Here is a 19,594-nt window from a genome sequence, read left to right as displayed (position 1 = left end):
TCGGGAAGAGAAAGAGGAGCAAATGAAGCTCTAGATCGAGATACACACGAAGAAGCTCGAGATGGAGGCGGACATACAAGCAAGATGGAGGCGGACATGCAAGCGAAGAAGGTCGAGATAGAGGCGGCCATGCCAAGACCAAGCTGATGAGAGCATCCTAGTGCCTCATGTTGTTCCCATGAAGGAGGCGGTGAAACCCAATTTCAGGACGCCTCCAAGTTAGAGGCATGCCAAAGGTCGTGACCGAACCATGTACTTGGACGGTTGCAGTTTTATCAATTTTTATTTTCAGATCATGTTGTGGGCCACTTAATATTTTTATTTTGTGTGTTCCGTGAGGGCCTGTCTAACCGACTAGTTTTCTATATGCCTATATAAGGAGGCTAATTGCTAGGTTTAGAGGGGGAATTAGGAGAGTTTAGACATTGAGTTGTGTATCGGGATGCAGCAACCCTCCCAGGACGGCGCCGTTGTATATATAGATTTAATAAAATTGCGTGAAGGTTCTTGTGTGAATCAAGAATTATCAGGCTGATATGTGATGAGTGTTGATTATCATCATGCTGCATGCTGGAATACGTTCCTTGTCTTCAGGCTGCCTTCATCACGTGATTGAAAGATTTTTATTAAATGTTGATTCACTGTGAAAAATTGGGTCAAAACCTACGGATCATTCATTTGATCCTTATCAAAAGCAAAAGAGGTGGCACTAGCTTTCTGACGAAGGAAGTGAAGATCATGATGGTAGACTTGAGCAAGGTGTCCCCCAGAAGAAGGCCTTGGTTCAAGAAAAAACAAAAGGAGCTAAATGGTTGATCTATGGTTGAAAGCGCCATCTTTTTTGTATGTCGGCATGTGTGTCGGCAGGACCACGGCCGAGATATAGGCGTGGTTGAACTATGTCCGTCTTTTGTGTGCTGGCAACTGTACCGGCCGCTGGCAAATGAGCCGGCATAAACTTTGAAGTTTTTTTGTAGCCTGGCATGTATGCCAACCGCTGGCACGACCTGTGGCCGCTAGCATTTTCTTACATTAAATTTTTCTTCACAAAAAATGGGTGCGGACGAAAAATGTGTTAGCTGGTTGGACGCACCAGTCAGACGCGGGCGGACAACATGCCTCTAGCCGATTCAAACAGACAAAAGGTAGATAAAACACGCGGCCATTTGTGTCGACACGTTGAAGTTGTTCTTAGCACTCTAATGGTTAGGGTTATGATGTGATAACTAGTGCAGAATGATGCTATTAAGACATGCCTATCACAGGTAAAAATTGTGTCATGCTTCACACACGGCTTCAGCAAGATAGTGTGTACAATGTCACAATATTACGCAATTCTGAGAGGCAAAATTATGTGCCAATTTTTTTTAAATGCGCCATGTCATGCACATGGATTTTGTAAAAAAAAGAATGTCTGCATTAAAAATGCAACGTGTGTGATGCCTTGAACGTGATTATAAAAACACTATTGTTACTGACATGTGGGTCAATACACCAAGGCAGTATAAAACTCAATGGAGACACATATATCACTACAATATCTAAGCTCCCTCGATTTGAAACGCTGTGAGCGCTCTGGGGCTGGGAAGGCTCAAGTGACCACGTCACTTATTTGCATAGAAGAATCACTTAGTTTTCTCAAGAGAACCATGGTATTTTACAATGTGAGTAGGTATTGTTTTTTTTACACGGTACAATGGAACCAACTCACATATACAAGCATACAATCATTCCTATAAATGCACGCATGCACATCCTATCATGAGCACCTTCGAGAGACTGAGTGAGCACATCATCTTAAGATTGACGAAGTCGCCACAGACGCCTTCGTAGTCCACGGGAAAGTCTACTCCCACTGAACGCACATCACCAAAAGGCCTAGAATAAATCCATGAAAACGCGAGCACTAATGTCAAGTCTGAGACTTGAACTCTGATGGGCAGGGATACCAATGTCCTCCTAACCATCCAATAGTAGATATTCTTTACTGTTTGGGTAAACCATCCAACTATGTGTGTCCAACATTTGATGAGTTACGTGTCACTTACTCTCTGAATAAAATCACGACATTTATTTTAGATCAGATGGACTACTTTTTTGCGAGAGAAAAAGGGTTGCATGCTGCTCATGTACAACTGATATGAGGGAAATTAATGATGCGGCCAACTATATTCATGTCTATCAAAGTGATGTACCATCGCACACCCGCATGGTCACCCCCAGCTTGGCCCATCACCGCCTCCTCTACGTCACATGGCTGCATGGGCGCCGTCGGTCCACCACCACGCCACATGCCCCGCCCATCTCTCCATCTTTCTCCCATTCTCTCATGGCCGTACGCCCGAGCCATCACTACCTCCTCCGCACCACACAGTTGCACAGGCACTCGGACCATCACCTGCACCTCCGCGTCAAATGGTTGCAGGGCGCCAGTCCATCAACGCCTTCTTCACACCACATGGTTGCACGGGCGCCTGGCCCACACCGCCTCCTCCGCACCACAAGGTTGCACGGGCTTTGTCTGTCCACCACCACGCCGCACACCCCGCCATCTCTCCATCTTTCTCCCCTTCTTTGTGCGGTAATTAATGTCCAACAACGACGACACTTGGAGCCTAGAGGAGCAGGCGACAAGGTAGGCTGCCATGGTTAGCAATGGCGCTGGACATGGATGGTTGTCATCTTCAGAACTTGGTCGCCTTCATCAACATGCCATGGTCCACAAGGTCTACAGTACAACTCCCAATACATCCTTCCTCTCTCTCTCATCCTTTCTTGGGCACCCTGATTCAAATTCAATCTCACTCGCTTAAGGGCTAACAAGTAGTACATTATACCAGGATTTTATCTCACTGTGTAAAGTTCCAATCTGAAAGCCTCATGCTCCACTGCTTGAGTATCATGTTCGTGCTTGTGGATTAACAACCTCAGACAGTTTATACATGGCATGCTTTATGCTGCCTCTATTCCATAATGCAGTGCATATTAGTTTTCTTCAAAAGTCAAAGATGTCCATGTCTGACGAAGTTTCTAGAATAAACTATTAATATCTTAAGTACTAAATAAATAGACTACAAAGGTACATGTGGATGTTGATTTTTTTTTTAAAAACTTGGTCAAACATTGATACGCTTGACTTTTCAGAACAAAGCATGTACTATATTTTAGAACGGAAGGAGTATTAACTACCATATGGTTCCACGCCTAAGGTGCACGGTCTCTAAGTGAACTTAATTGGCACTAAAACAATAAGACAAGATGATATCTATGTTTTTCTGCGCAGATAATTTGGTTAATTGTCATCAGGTCGCTTATGTACACAGCTGACCAAACCTTATTAATGTATTAGTAATGGTATATTCAAATGAAAACTGAGATCAATCACTTGTACTATTATTTATCGATCCTCCCATTTCCGTCTCTTCCTTTTAGAGACCGTTATAAACATGCTTCATTCCCTTTCTTGTCGTTAATCAGTGCAAAGCATTGCTTTTATTTCAAATATATTCTTTCTATTTTGATTCTAACTACGCATCTGAATGGTTGATGTTGAAAACTAGAAGCCATATACTTTGGTGCAATGCTGCAACTTCCAGGTATTTCACGCTTCCACTGCCCTTGTACGTTTTACTGTTATTGCAGACCATTATTGTTGGTGTTTTGCAAGGTAAGTTATGAAATATTGGTTGGTCAAATAATAGAGTTGTACGATTGTTGTAGATGAATACTACAATCGGAAGCCTTAGTTATGTATATCATAGTTTTAAATTAGTTTTACAGATGAATATTATCTTGACCTTCAAGTACTATGGTTTAACTTTGCAGGTCCGGGACATGCGTGACACCAACCACTACTTTGGATATGTTTCTGGCAGTGCTGCTAACATATCATTTTTGTGAAGAACAATAGTTGTAAAAAGATGAGTAATATCCTACCAACTAAATGATGATGTGTCTTAGCATCTGACCATATACTGCAATACAATAAAGAGTGTTCTCACCCCAAAATTATGGAAGCCAAAACACAAAAGGCCCCTGAAATGAACAACAACCCCTGACCCGCAAATAGGGCAGCAAGGAATCTATTCGTGAATTAGCAATCGAACAAATAACGATAGGAAAATAGAACCGCGCAGCAAGGCGCGCATATATAATTCTAGTAGACTGAATGTACGATGTTCGGTTTACCAGACGAAGACCAAGCGGTCAGGTTGGTAAGCTAGCAAAATAGAATTGCAATACAAAAATTTAAGCAGACGAAGACGGCTTCAACCAGAGGTGGATTAACGGCGCCACCTTCTTCACCGACGGCCTGGCCATGATCCGCCCCCACCACGCCCACACGTTCGCGCGCGACTCCAGCAGCGTCGCGTACTCGGTGCCGGCCACCAGGTAGTAGGTAATACCGAAGTGGACGAGGTCGGCGAGGCTGAAGAAATCTCCAGCGAGGTATGCGTGCGTCCACAGCCGCGCCTCGTACACGTCGAGGACCTTCTCCAGCTTCCCGACGCTCTCGTCGACGACGACCTGGTCTCGCGAGCCGCCGATGAACGGCAGGATGACGCACTGCTGGACGATGTGTTCGATGGCCGGCTGGTACTGGTGGGCCTCCACCTCCGTCCACACGTCCACCATGGCTGATTCCTCGACGCTGGATTCTCCTAGGAGATCGGTGGCCTTGGTTCCTGGCGATGCGTACTTGCGGAGCACGTACCGAGAAATCGCGCGCGATTCTGAGATCATATATTACCGGTGTGCGGATTAATCGATAAGGCAAAAGAAAATTTAATCATCGTTTACTTGATGCTATGGTCTGATTTGTGCTGAGCGTGTGAATATCATACCGAAGAGTGTCAGCTCTCCGTCCTCCAACACTGGGATCTTGCCGAAAGGCTGCAAGATTGAAGCATACAAGAAACTTACATAAGAAAATGGAATGAGATAGAAGATTAGAGCGCCTGACTAATAACACTTCTCACGGGAAAATGGGATTAAGAAGGTAGGGTGCTGTGGTTGATGGTTGAGCTCAGGAGAACCAACGTACGTTTCGGGAGAGGTGGTGCTCAGTCCTCTGCTCTCGCGCCGCCATGTCGAGGGGGACGAGCTCGTAGTCTGCGCCCGTCTCCTCCAGGCACAACAGCACCGTCGCCACGAACGGAGACGCCCCCACCCCGTACACCTTCACGGCACCGCCCATCTCTCTCTCTCTCTCTCTGTGGTAATTTAGCAGGCTCTGTTTTTTTAAAAGCAGCTCTGTTTCTAATGCCTATAAGTATCGGACAGTACAGGAGCTGAGAGACGAGGTCAGAGGTGAGGAAGGAGAACGGTAGGTGGGTGGGAATGCAGAGGGAGGAGAGCTAATCAGATTTCTCATACAGCATAACCAGTCCACAGCGCACGGCGCCCTTCTAGCAACGACCACCCACCTTGCATAGGCCCCACTGTCATAGGCACACCCTATTCAAGAGTCAGGACTATGTCTCCCCTGCTGGGCGTGGGTCCCGCTTCCTAAAGTCTTCTTCTCCCTCACCCTCCGAAGGGCATCTCTAGTGCTGACCCGCAAACCAGACACCGCATCTGTCCGCAGACAGAGGGACCAATCCATAAACACCAATGCGGAAGCCGGCCATTCAAAGCTACACACATATGTCCGGCGGCCATCCAAACAAATTTGATAGATATTTAAATAAATCCGACAAATTTGGGCGGCAATTTGAACCTACAACAACTAGACTTGTATGATAACACACTTACGAGGATAAAGACCGGCAATAGCATCTTCAAGGGCCTAGTGCAAATAGGGTGTAATGGACCCAACAACTTAATGAGGTAAAAGAAGAACTTTCACATGTATATAATGCATGCTGTAAAGTCATTATAAAGGCATAAATATAGGAAATGTAAGTTTCACTATCAAATAATGTCTTAATACACTATCTATATGTGATTATAAGATAGAAATGATGGATATAGGATACATGTATTCCAATATAAATAACAGTCAAAGAAATATAGTGTAGTCACGCGGGGTATGGGTGAAGGAAATATGCCCTAGAGGCAATAATAAAGTTATTATTTATTTCCTTATATCATGATAAATGTTTATTATTCATGCTAGAATTGTATTAACCGGAAACATGATACATGTGTGAATACATAGACAAACAGAGTGTCACTAGTATGCCTCTACTTGACTAGCTCGTTGATCAAAGATGGTTATGTTTCCTAGCCATAGACATGAGTTGTCATTTGATTAACGGGATCACATCATTAGGAGAATGATGTGATTGACTTGACCCATTCCGTTAGCTTAGCACTCGATCATTTAGTATGTTGCTATTGCTTTCTTCATGACTTATACATGTTCCTATGACTATGAGATTATGCAACTCCCGTTTACCGGAGGAACACTTTGTGTGCTATCAAACGTCACAACGTAACTGGGTGATTATAAAGGTGCTCTACAGGTGTCTTCGAAGGTACTTGTTGGGTTGGCGTATTTCGAGATTAGGATTTGTCACTCCGATTGTCGGAGAGGTATCTCTAGGCCCACTTGGTAATGCACATCACTTAAAGCCTTGCAAGCATTGCAACTAATGAGTTAGTTGCGGGATGATGTATTACGGAACGAGTAAAGAGACTTGCCGGTAACGAGATTGAACTAGGTATTGAGATGCCGACGATCGAATCTCGGGCAAGTAACATACCGATGACAAAGGGAACAACGTATGTTGTTATGCGGTCTGACCGATAAAGATCTTTGTAGAATATGTGGGAGCCAATATGAGCATCCAGGTTCCGCTATTGGTTATTGACTGGAGACGTGTCTCGGTCATGTCTACATAGTTCTCGAACCCATAGGGTCCGCACGCTTAACGTTTCGATGACAGTTATATTATGAGTTTATATGTTTTGATGTACCGAAGGTTGTTCGGAGTCCCGGATGTGATCACGGACATGACGAGGAGTCTCGAAATGGTCGAGACATAAAGATTGATATATTGGAAGCCTATGTTTGGATATCGGAAGTGTTCCGGGTGAAATCGGGATTTTACCGGAGTACCGGGAGGTTACCGGAACCCCCCGGCAACATAATGGGCCTTAGTGGGCCTAGGTGGAAGAGAGGAGAGGAGGCTAGGGCTGGGCCGCGCGCCCCTCCCCCCTAGTCCGAATAGGACAAGGAGAAGGGGGCGGCGCCCCCTTCCTTCTTCTCCCTCTCCTCTTTCCCCCCTCCCAAGTCCTAATCCAACTAGAAAAAGGGGGGAGTCCTACTCCCGGTGAGAGTAGGACTCCTCCTGGCGCGCCCCAAGGCTGGCCGCACCTCCCCCTTTGATCCTTTATATACGGGAGCAGGGGGGCACCCCATAGAGACAACAATTGATCATTGATCTCTTAGCCGTGTGCGGTGCCCCCTCCACCATATTACACCTCGATAATATCGTAGCGGTGCTTAGGCGAAGCCCTGCGTCGGTAGAACATCATCATCGTCACCACGCCGTCGTGCTAACGAAACTCTCCCTCAACACTTGGCTGGATCGGAGTTCGAGGGACGTCATCGAGCTGAACGTGTGCTGAACTCGGAGGTGCCGTGCGTTCGGTACTTGATCGGTCGGATCGTGAAGACGTACGACTACATCAACCGCGTTGTATTAACGCTTTCGCTTTCGGTCTACGAGGGTACGTGGACAACACTCTCCCCTCTCGTTGCTATGCATCACCATGATCTTGCGTGTGCGTAGGAATTTTTTTGAAATTACTGCGTTCCCCTACAATGGGGGCATACCCCCCCCCCCCAACTCTAACATAAGGCATGGGAGGGGGTTCAAGCCCATCTAATCCCACTTAACTAATTTCCCTAGAAAAAGAATAAAGTATTTGGTCATGGTTGGCGTAGTTACTATCCATTAATAAAGTCATTTATTTGTATAAGTGTTGGTGTTATCTTCCACCAAACATTTTTCGGTAATGTATTTTTTGTATGTAGATGTATTGGGCCCTTATAGATAGGTCCTAGGCCATCGTACTTCTTGCCATGGCTTAGGATGGCCTTGTTGGGGACTAAGTCGGTCGGTATTTTTCAAGCTCGGTTATTAAGCATATCTTAATATAAGAAAGAACAAGTTGTTGGGGGCAGATACAAAGTGATCTCAACATACTGGTTCAGCTACAGATCCTTCTTGAGCTAATTAGTAACTCATCGTAGGTTGTGATCCCTTCAAATCTTGAGAAGCTAGTGAATATGCAAAAACTGAACCTGTCACACAACGATATTAGTGGTTCAACACTAGCAGGGTATCTCACATGACAAGCCTTGAATGAATTGACTTCCCTTACAATCGACTTGACGGTGAGATGTCATAAGGGAATGCTTTCCAAAACGCATGAACTGTTGTCTACATTGGGAATTTGTTATTATGCAGTAAGAATGAGAGAAGGGGCTACTGCTTTGGGTGCGGGTCGAAGGAAACCACTTCACTTGTGACCTCTCGGTGTCAGGTGTCCATGTCAGCTTAAACAACCTGGTTCCCTCTAGGAATAAAATACCACCGGGATATCGTCAAACTCGGGCAAATGCATCAATTTCATGTGTTTGCCCATAAATGACAATGCCTTATCGGCAGGATTTGGTAGCATAGCTAGCTTGCAAGACCTATAGCTTGCCATCTGGAGCTAGTTGTGGCAAAGTTTGGCAAAAATTTCAACCTACAACAAGTAGACTTCTCCAAAACCTCGCTTATGGGGGGGGGGGGTCAGGACAGACAATAGCATCTTGACGGGCTTAGTGAGAAAATTTTGTATATTATTGCGGTGACATGGGGTGGGGGCATCTGCCCCCTACTCTCTAACAGAACGTGTGAGAGGGGCAATCCCCTCTAATCCTAACTTAACTTGTTTCCCTAAAGAACTAAACTAGTTGTCATGGTTGATAGAGTTATAATCCATCAGTAAAGATATTTATTTAATTATAAAACTGTTGTTGTTATATTCCACCAAACATATTTTCGTAATATATTTTATATAGATAGATGTATTGGGATGGGTCATAGGCCATCGTCCTTCCTATATACGCATTTGGCAAGCTCGGTTATCAAACATTTTTTATATAAGCAAGAACGAGTTGTCAGCGACAAATACTAAGTGATAACAACATATTGGTTCAGCTACAGGAACTTCTTGATTTGGGTAGTTACTCATTGTCGATTGTGATCCCTTCGAATCTTAAGAAGTTAGTGAATTTGCAGAAACTGAACCTGACACACAACGATCTCAGTGGTTCCACACTAGCGGGTTTTTTCACATGCCAAGCCTTGAAACATTTGGCTTCTCTTATAATTGACATGCCAGTGAGATGTCATAAGCGAATGCTTCCTGAAATGCATCAGTTGATGTCTGCATTGGGAATTTGAGAGTATATAGTAAGCACCAGAGAAGGGGTAAGCGACTTGATATGCCACCTTTCCTTTCCATTGTGTCAAAGGAAGAGAAAAAAGTGTGCTAGTAATTGGGTATTATTTACACTCAATGGCCTTCCCTCAAACTTAAGTACTTCCTTGGTTTCTCAAAAAACTTATTTCCATCTTTGGTCCCCCGGTTATACTCTTCAATTATTTTGAGGCTTTTAACTTGTGGGACGCCATTCATATTGGCGTTTTTTTAGTTGTGCCATTCAGTTCAGGAGTTGATCGCCCTATCCCTTGAGCAGTCCTTCTTCTGAGAGAGGTACCCCATCCTCTGATCTCTGAATACCCGATTTAGATGAATTTTACATCAAATTTGACAAGACGCAGTCAATAAGTAGATGAACTGATGAACACATACACAAAAAATTTGCACACAATATATTCATTTATGTCATTATGATTGATAGAAAGTAATTATTATTGTAGAATTATTGGATAATGAACAAGACCGGAAACATTGCTTCCCTTTCTTAGAGGAATGCTACGAAGATATGTAAGAAAGGTAGTGTGCAGGATGTGCAGGGACGACTTATGTGGCCGAAGAGCAAATTGGAGAATTGTGGTTGAAGACCAAACTCAAGAATGAGTGGTGTCTATGTCGAATGTGATGGTAGATAAAACTGAAGAACCAATAGTTCGACTTGCAGATGTCTCACCACCACCGCCGGTTTAAGATTTTAGTCATCTTAAAAATGAACTTGGGTAATGGCTACCCATTGCAAGTTATCGTGTCATGATCAAGACGCAGTTCAGACTTCGGAGAGCATATATCGTAAAACATGCATTCAAACCTTATGCACATGACTTCGAAACAGTCGGGAATAGAGTTTAGTCATTTAGTCCATTTGGCTTCATAAACATGGTCGGCTTGAATATAGTATCAAAGAGGAATCTGCATTTTGCTTCGTATGCTACTTGTTCAAAGAGAAGAAAAAAAACTAGTGGCAAGGGAACTAATGCATTTACTAATGGTGGCTAGAGAAACTGGAATAGAGATGTTGCTCTTGATAAGCATGTCGGTGGTGTAAAAGTGTGCATGATGCAACTCAAGAGAGATATAACATAATGTGAATCCCCGTGTGGAAATTGATGATCTTCTTGTGAAGGTGAATAGTGAGGATCTACATCTTGATAAGATCGGGTTGAACTGTTGACTTAAATGCTCGTAGTTTTTTCTTCGTCAAGGATTGGCATTTCATGGGCATGATGAAAGTGAATGGTCTATCAACAGAGGAAACTTTGTTGAACTATTGAAATGGCTTGCGGCAAATAAGGAGGTGAATAAGTATGTCGTGAAGAATGCACCAGGTAATTACGAATGGAATTCTCACCAGATACAAAATCATATTATTCAATGTTGTGCTCTACATACTAGAAAGAAAATCATTGAAGAACTTGGTGATGGTCATTACACTATTCTAGATGGTGAGTCTAGTAATGTATCACATACAGAACAACTAGCTTTATGCGTGCCTTTTGTTGATAATGTAGGAAGGCCATGTGAACACTTTCTTGGAGTTGTTCATGTAACCACTACTTCATTGTCACTAAAGGAAGTAATTGAAACCTTACTTGCCAAACATGGATTGACTATAAGTCAAAATTGTGTCCAAGGTTATGATGCTCCTAGTAACATGAGAGGACGAAGGAGTGAAAACATTGATCATGAAAGAGTCGCCTTATGCCTGTCAACTCCTGCTTGTTCTTTATTGTTGCCAAGAAAATGATGATTGTGTCGTTTTCTTATCAAGTGTCTTTATTGCTAAACATTCTTGGAGTTTCTTGTAAGTGTTATGACATGCTTTGAGATGCTAGACTTCAGAATATCATGAAACTACTTGAATGTGGAGAGTTACAAAGGGGGAGTTGTATGAATCCAGGGATGGGGTTACGTAGGCATGTTGATACTTAGTGGGGCTCTCGTTAAAAAGTGTTCAACATTATTTCTATGTATCCCAGGATCTATAATGTAATCATCACTCTTGGACAATATGCTTCGCAAAGGAGTGATTGGCCAAAATTTCATACTATTATGGGGGTGTTTGTGTCATTTGACTTTATTTTCAATGCACACTTGATGCTTGTCATTCTTGGATACACAAGTGATTTATCCAATTGTTTGTAAAGAAGAGACCAAGATATATTGCTGCAATGCCACTTAGATTGGGAAAAATGGAATAGAAGAACTGAGGTCTAATGGGTGGGATGCATTTCTTCAAAAGGTCACACTATTTTGTAACAAGCATGTCATTCAAGTGTAGATGATGACTTTTTTTTGGAGTCATTGATCAGATTAGTCAAGAGTTTGAAAATCGGTTTGATGGCATCAATATGGAGTTGCTATCTTGTATGACTGCTTTAAATCCTGCCAACTCATTTGTTGCTTTTGATGCACACAAGGTACACAAATTTGTTGAGTTGTACCCCCGAAGACTTTCAAGCGCTTACATGGTACACCTTGAACAACAACTTGATAATTCTATTGATGTCATGAGAAAAGATGAGAACTTTCAATGTCTTGGAAGTCTTATTGACCTCTTAGTTAAGCTTGTTCAAATAAGAAGGCATATAGTTCATACTTTTGTGTGTTTGATGAGAAAATTGTTATTGCTTCAACCGCTCACAACAACAAATGTTGAGAGAGTATTTTCTGCCATGAGTTTAGTCAAGTGCAAGATGAGCGACAGTCATTTTGATGATTGCCTAGTCACATACATTAAGAGGGATATTTTCTCCAGGGTGAATGAAGATGATATAATTGATACTTTTTCATTACCATGCAAAATTGTAGGCGAGAAAGGCAGTCTTCTTTGTACTTCTCAATGTATGTAGTATGCACTATGCAGGCTTCCTTAATGCAAAACCGAGACTAAATTGAGAATGTTGGTATGTTTGTAAGACCAAATTGATTTATTTCTATGTGGTATTGGTATTTAATTAGAACATTCATATGCCATATTGGTTGTAAATTTGTTTTTGAGGAGGTTCATCCTATTTTCAAATCCTAGCCCAGCCATTGCACGGAAGGATCATCTGCAAAAAGCTCCTTGTCTTTGCCTTAAATATGAGACTCCTCGGATGTCTGACATTTATTATTGCTCCGTTTCCTTTAATTTTTCCTGTCGGCCTACATGCAACGCTGGTATTGATTTGGTGGTGTATATGTCAACAGGCTTACTAAGTCTCAGTCAACTAGACTTCGTTATGTCTCAGTCGATACTATATTTATGGAATCATATATTGAGATCCTTGCAATTTTTCTTTTCAATTTTTTCTTTGTTGTTGACCGTTGGGGGTGGTGTAACTGGGTGCACAACAACTTCCTCTGGATGCTTATCATCAGCCGACTTTGAGTTGTTTCTTACATGTTATATCACTTGACTAAGAGCCCATATGTTAATATATTTTATCTACGAACTTGTTCAAAGTATATAAAGTTTAACTTTAGACAAACCTAATATTCGGAGTAAATAGAAACAGAGTACTGCTTTTTGCTAAGAAAACTGAACATGCTTGCATGGCTGTATGATGGTTTCATCCCCAGCAATGATACCTGGCTCCATGATGTTCTAAAAAAAACTCCACTGGAGTAGAGCAGCAATCTACAGTTCATTCTCATTGCAATCCTATAGGAGCTCAAAATCCACTCTCCTCTTTTTCGGAAGAAAAAATCTCTCTTCTAAATACTGAGCGATGTTAGCCTCTGCTCTATCAGTTGAGAAAATTGTTGCAGAAAATTTGTATTCTTCACAGGAGTGGCAAGCTCAATTTATACTAGTTAGAATTTGGAAGAAATTGTATAGAGAAACCCAAAGCATTTTGTTTTATTCATTCATGCGTGAAACACAGACAATCCAAAACATTGAGCCATGGTCGCACAGACCACACAACATGTTCGGTCGGTGTTCGTTCTTGTCTTCACTTCTCTGCCGTCTTTCCGAACCCGAAGTTTGGCGGCATGAACTCCGTCACCCTCTTCGCCGCCGGCCTGACCTTGAGCTCCTCCCACCACGCCTTCACGTGCGGGCGCTCCTCCACCAGCGACGCGTACTCGGTGTCCATGAAGTAGCGCATGAGCGGGAAGTGGCTGAGGTCCGCGAGGCTGAGGGAGTCCCCGGCGAGGTACCTCGACGCCGACAACCGCGCCTCGTACACGTCGAACAGCTTCGTCAACTTTGCCGCGTTCTCGTCGATGGCGGCCTGGTCGCGCTTGCAGCCGAGGAACGGGGTGAGGATGCACTGCATCACGATGGTGCCCGCCGGGGTCTGGTGCTGGTGGGCCTCCACCTCCAGCCACACGTCCACCATCGCCGCCGACTCCGGCGAGCCGGAGCCCAGCAGCTCCGGCTTGTGGTTGCGCAGCACGTGCCTCGCGACAGCGCGCGATTCTGCGTGGCTTCATACGATCAGTCCTTTATGGGATTCGAAATTAGTCAACCCAGCGAAAACAAGAAGAGAGATCGATGGAAGTGGGTACCGAAGATGGTGAGGTCGCCGTCCTCGAGAACGGGGACCTGGCCGAAGGGGTTCCGGGCGAGGAAGTCCGGCTGGCGGTGGTCGCCGGCCTCGCGGCTCATGGGGACGAGCTCGTAGTCGACGCCGGCCTCCTCCAGGCACAGCAGCGCGCGCGCCACGAACGGCGACATTGCCCACCCGTACACCTTCACCGCCGGCGCCATCGCACCTTTGCTCTGCTCGCTCCCGCTTCCGCTTCTTGGAGATCGACGGGTGCGTGTGTGCTCTTTGATTGACTGCGCTGCACAGTCGAGTTCATCACCATTAAATAGGCGCGCTGTTGCTCATCGTTTGGAGGCCGATGGTGGCGTCACTGCTTGCGTCCGGAGTTGACTATCGATGCAGTTCAGATCCCACACTGTGTTTCTCTGGCCTACACGAGCTGTCAGGTTAAATGGTCGATGCAAATGCATGTTCGCTCATCGGCGAAATCGTCAAGTACTCCATCTGTAGAAACAAGATTATAAAATACAAAACAGACCAGTCAAAAGTTGGGTCATGGTACCGTTGTTTAAGAACGGTCCTCTGTAAATAATTTTTGTTCATATAGGTCATTTTTGTTGCACTAATGCTAATAGTAATACCTAATTTTGTTCATATAAATTATTACAAATTGGATTTACAGAGTTAGTTGTTGACTCACGGTGAAAATTAAAGTTTGTACTTATGACAAGGGGAAATTTAGAAAGAAAAAGAAGTTCCCCTAGAAGATCATGGTAAATTTAGGGTTTTTTTTTATGTAAATGTTCAAATGGCAAATGTAGGAACTTCCGTATGGTGAGAAATGATGGCAATTTTTGGGTAAAAAAATGAAAAAAATGGTTACATGGCCAATTTAAGAAAATGTACCATGTAAAAACATATAAAAGTTAGCTCTCTTGATCATGGCAAATTGCAGAGAAAAATCTACTTGTATCATGGAAAATTTACTAACTAAACTAGGCAAAAATATAGAGAAAATTTGACATATTTCGTGGCAACTAATTGCCATGATGAGTACAGACACTTCATGGCAAAATTGTGTATAGATTTGCCATGTTGTAAACACAATACTTGACGTCATGAAAAAACACATTTTGGCAAAATGTGAGAACATTGCCATGGTACATATACTAGTTTGTGTAAATTTACCACCATGCAGACAAACTAAATGCAATCATGCTTAAAAACACATCACGGCAACACAACAAAAATTCTGTAGAATTGTCATGATGCAAACACACTACTTGTCGGGATGCCAAAAAAATATCATGGCAAAATGTGTGTAGATTTGTGGTAATGCACCTACGAGTTATCATCTAAACCGGAGAAATTATAAATGAATAAAATGTTACATAACACTTCATAAAAGCCTAATTTGCGAGCTTTAGACAAACATAACTAATCATGGCAAGACAGTTCTAAGTTTGCCACGAATCAACAGTGAGCAGGAGCAGACAATTTCACTACTAATGAAATTGGAGTTGCCATGGTCCGATATTTAGATTTGTCAACAAGTTAAAAGATTGAGATGCAGTGACTTTCTAAAGTAGGAAACCTAGTAAGACTTGTGAAGATGTATTGAACAAAATTTACTAGGTGTGTACAACATGTTTTAGAAGGAAGCAAAAAATATATCTACATTTTCCATGTGAAAAGTAGAAATATTTACAAACCTTGCCATGATTTCAGGGAAAAAATCTTAAATTTCCATGTGAAAAGAATTAAAAGTTGTAAAAAAATTCATGCTTTGGTAGACAAAATGTTTTGAATTTGCCATGTGACCATAAGAAATACTTTGCAAACATTTTGCCATTGTGTATAGAGCAATTTTTTCTTTAGAGAAAGCAATATTATTTACATTTGCCATGTCACAAGTAGAAATATTTTCAAAATTTGCCATGATTTAGGAAAAAATCCTAAAAGGTGCCATGTCAACATTAAAATAATTTCTAGATTTGCCATGTTATAGAAAAATAAATATTCTGAATTTGCCATGTGACCATTAGAAACATTTTTCAAAATTGGCCATGAGTAGAGAACAAATTTTCTTGGAAGTTGCCATGGACCAAGATAAAACATTTGAGCACCTGAAAGTGCAATCATGCCCTCAATCTTATTTTGATGTTAATGACAAAATACATATAGGGGACTAATTACGTTTGCTAAGTGCATACACAGGATATTAGTCTCTTTGGCATCATTGTGTAGGGATCATGGACAAATCAAATGAGATATGACTCAAGCATGATTATAACGAGAAAAGAAGCGTAGGCTTTTTCATTTAATCTTGAGTTATAGGGATCCCGCACTATTAAGATTGGATCGAAGGGGTTGTTCAAGATTTGCTCAAGTTATCTTCATGTCACTATCTTCCTACACACATACTTCTACACATATAACATCGCCAGTACCATATATACTTCCTGATGCGTCATCCATCTGATGCGTTGAGAGAAGGGGGTGGATAGGGATTCCACCTGATGCGTCATCCATCGTGCTGATGGCGCAACAGTCATCGTAGGTAGGTGGAGCTCGGCCGTAGACGGTGGGATGCAGTAGATGATGCGCGGACGAAGGGGCATGGTAGCCGGTAGTGCGGTCGCCAGGGGGTGCGGGTCACTGGGGGTGTGGTCGACTGTGGGTGCCGTAGCTGGTGCGCGGTCATCGGGGTAATCAGGCGCAATCGTCAGTGGCGAGGTCACTAATGGCCTGCAACCTCATTCGTAAAGCTGGTCGTCGGCAAGTGCGGTGCACCGGGCAGATGAGAAGACAGAGACGGAGCAAGGGAAATGTGAAGACCGGAACGACTGAGGTGAGTGGGGCAAGAGAAGGTGTGGACACCACATTCGTGTGGTTCCTATCGAAACGAACGGGTGATGTGGTGACGCGTCCAACACTGTGATTCCTGCGTGTCATCCAAGGGTCAAGTGTATATCATTATCAACATATGAAAATATATTATATAATGAATTTAATGGAGCAAATTTGATATTGATATATGTTTATATAAACTTAGTTAAATTTAATGAAGTTTGATTTAGGATCTAGAACTTCAATTATTTTGAACAGTTTGTCTAATTCATATTTAGATGTTTTTTAAGGACGTCACATCTAATCTCCTACAAATAACACAGCAACAAGCAACAAATTTTTTTTTTTGAAACGGAAGAAGTATCTTACATTTTATTCATGCGTGAGACAAAAAATCTTCAAAGCGGTACAATGCAAAACCGGTGATTCCGTGCCTTGTTCGATCGGTCACCGTCGCCGGCAGTCCGGCGTTGTTGTCAACTTGTCATAACTGCTCTGCCTTCTTTCCAAGCCCAAGGTCCGGCGGCATGAACTCCGCCACCTTCCTCGCCGCGGGCCTGGCCTTGAGGCCCTCCCACCACGCGTTCACGTGCGGGAGCTCCTCCACCAGCGACGCGTACTCCGTCTGCATGAAGTAGCGCATGATCGGGAAGTGGCTGAGGTCGGCGAGGCTGATGTCGTTCCCGGCGAGGTACCTCGACGCCGACAGCCGCGCCTCGTACACCTCCAGCACCTTCCGCAGCTTGGCGACGTTCTCGTTCACCACCGCCTGGTCCGGCGCGCCGCCCAGGAGCGGCGCCACGATGCAATGCACGAATATGGCGGCGGCCGCGGGGTGGTGCTGGTGGGCCTCCACCTCCAGCCACACGTCCACCATCGCCGCAGACTCCGGCGAGCCGGAGCCCAGCAGCTCCGGCTTGTGCTTGCGCAGCACGTGCCTCGCGATCGCGCGCGACTCTGCGTGTGGGGATCCAGATTGTTAATTCGCTCGTCCAAGTTTTCTCATGGAATTTCATATCAGATTGCTGATCCGCGCGTGTAAGGTAAGTGGAGAGATCGATGGGAATAGGCGTACCGAAGAGGGTGAGGTCGCCGTCCTCGAGGACGGGGACCTGGCCGAAGGGGTTCCGGCCGAGGAAGTCCGGCTTGCGGTGGTCGCCGGCCTCGCGGCTCATGGGGACGAGCTCGTACTCGACGCCGGCTTCCTCCAGGCACAGCAACGAGCGCGCCACGAACGGCGACACCGCCCACCCGTACACCTTCACCACCGGCGACATTGCACCTCTGCTTTGCTCTGCTTCTTGGAGTACATAGCCGAGTTCGTGAATAAATAGGCGCGCGGCTGCTGATACTTCCGTGGTATGTGTGTTGGACGGTTGGACCGTGCCGTGACTGCTTGCGTCCTGAGTTGACTAACGATGTAAATTTGCCGTGGTGCATATACTAGTTTTTTTCCTAGGTGAAAGAGAATTTTATTCCATGGAAACATAGTTACAATCAGCTGGCAAAAGCTCAGCGATACAAAAGATCAGCAATTCTGTAGCCAACAAGTCATGCTACACTCTAACTTTTCATAGTTCGCCAGACGATCTGCTACTTTGTTCTGGTTTCTAGAAATTTTCAAAGGAAAAAACTCTTGATGCAAACACAGTGTACATGTCATCATGCCCGCAAAAAAAATCATCATAGCAAAGCAAATTTGCTATTATATACACCTAGGAGTTATCATCTAAATGAGAGGTTATCATAAATGGATAAAATGCTACATAGCACTTTGTAGAAACCTAATTTGCGAGCTTTAGACAAACATAGTTAACCATGTGACAAGTAGAAACATTTTCACCCGCAAAAAAAAAAAAACATTTCCAAAAAAAATGTTGTGATTTAGGAAAACAAAATTCCTAGAGTTTCCATCTGAACATTAAATAAATTTCTAGATTTTCCATGTTATGGAAAATAAATGTTCTGGATTTGCCATGTAACATTAGAACATTTTTTATTAAATGCAATGAGTAGAGAACATTTTTTCTTAGAAGTTGCATGAACAAGGATAAAACATTTGAGCATGGGCTAACCGCCGCCACCCCCCCCCCCCCCCCCCCCCGCCCCCATAAATAATTTCACATCCTAAGTCCAAATTTTTTTTTGCTCTATCAGTAGCAAATGATTTGTAGAGCATGCCGACTAGCATCATAAGTAATCAAGATCGGCACAACATCACAAACAGGCTATGGACTAGAGAAAAAAAGGAAGGAAGGAGAGGAGGGCATACGTCGGACCTACAGGACGTCTCGTCGGGGGCGACGGGGTGGGGCTTGGAGATGCTACCGGAGGCCGACGTGACCGGCAATCCGCTTGCATTAACAATTAATGTCACCCAACTTGCCGCCATCTAGAGCCACCACAACACTGTGCCCTCCCCTACACCGCGATGCGATGAGAGAAGGGGGTGGTTTGGGATCCACCTGATGCGGCCTCCATTGCGTTGTTGGTGTAGCAGCCGCCGTAGGTAGGTGGACCTTGGTCGTAGTCGGTGACGTGATCGCCGGGGTGCGGTGGTTGGTGCACAGTCGATAGGGTGTGGTCGCCGGCATCGCTATCATCAACGAAGGTCGGCCATGGGCGTCGTAGCGGATGCACGGTCAATAGGGGGCCCCGTCGCCTGCACGTGGTCATCGGGCACCATTGTTGGTGGAAGTCAGTGGCGGCGGCCCGCAACCTCATATGTGAAGCCGTCGCTGGCAAGCGACGGTGCACGAATCGTCGGGCATATGGGAAGACGAGGGGGCAGGTGGAGATGGGGTGGGAGAGGGGGGAATGCGAAG

The 19,594-nt window shown here is 44.2% G+C and overlaps 3 protein-coding genes across 3 annotated transcripts; all 3 read right to left on the bottom strand.

The window, feature by feature from the left end:
- Positions 1-4,115: 4,115 nt before the first annotated feature.
- LOC109732025 (probable glutathione S-transferase GSTF1) lies at positions 4,116-5,344 on the bottom strand. Its single transcript, XM_020291214.3, has 3 exons — positions 5,045-5,344; positions 4,845-4,893; positions 4,116-4,733 (listed from the first exon to the last, which is right to left on the bottom strand). Exons 1-3 carry the CDS (start codon positions 5,195-5,197, stop codon positions 4,249-4,251), a joined length of 687 nt encoding a protein of 228 aa, XP_020146803.1. The 5' UTR covers positions 5,198-5,344; the 3' UTR covers positions 4,116-4,248.
- A 7,917-nt stretch (positions 5,345-13,261) lies between these two features.
- Positions 13,262-14,331, bottom strand: LOC109732024 (glutathione S-transferase 4). The gene is made up of 2 exons (XM_020291213.4): positions 13,939-14,331; positions 13,262-13,849 (listed from the first exon to the last, which is right to left on the bottom strand). Exons 1-2 carry the CDS (start codon positions 14,138-14,140, stop codon positions 13,380-13,382), a joined length of 672 nt encoding a protein of 223 aa, XP_020146802.1. The 5' UTR covers positions 14,141-14,331; the 3' UTR covers positions 13,262-13,379.
- Positions 14,332-17,132: 2,801 nt separating this feature from the next.
- On the bottom strand, positions 17,133-18,144 carry LOC109732032 (glutathione S-transferase 4-like). The gene is made up of 2 exons (XM_020291223.4): positions 17,845-18,144; positions 17,133-17,726 (listed from the first exon to the last, which is right to left on the bottom strand). Exons 1-2 carry the CDS (start codon positions 18,044-18,046, stop codon positions 17,254-17,256), a joined length of 675 nt encoding a protein of 224 aa, XP_020146812.1. The 5' UTR covers positions 18,047-18,144; the 3' UTR covers positions 17,133-17,253.
- Between the last annotated feature and the right edge of the window lie 1,450 nt (positions 18,145-19,594).

Source organism: Aegilops tauschii, chromosome 1 (genome assembly GCF_002575655.3).
Source record: "Aegilops tauschii subsp. strangulata cultivar AL8/78 chromosome 1, Aet v6.0, whole genome shotgun sequence".
NCBI lineage: Eukaryota > Viridiplantae > Streptophyta > Magnoliopsida > Poales > Poaceae > Aegilops > Aegilops tauschii.
This window is presented reverse-complemented; position numbering and strand designations above follow the sequence as displayed.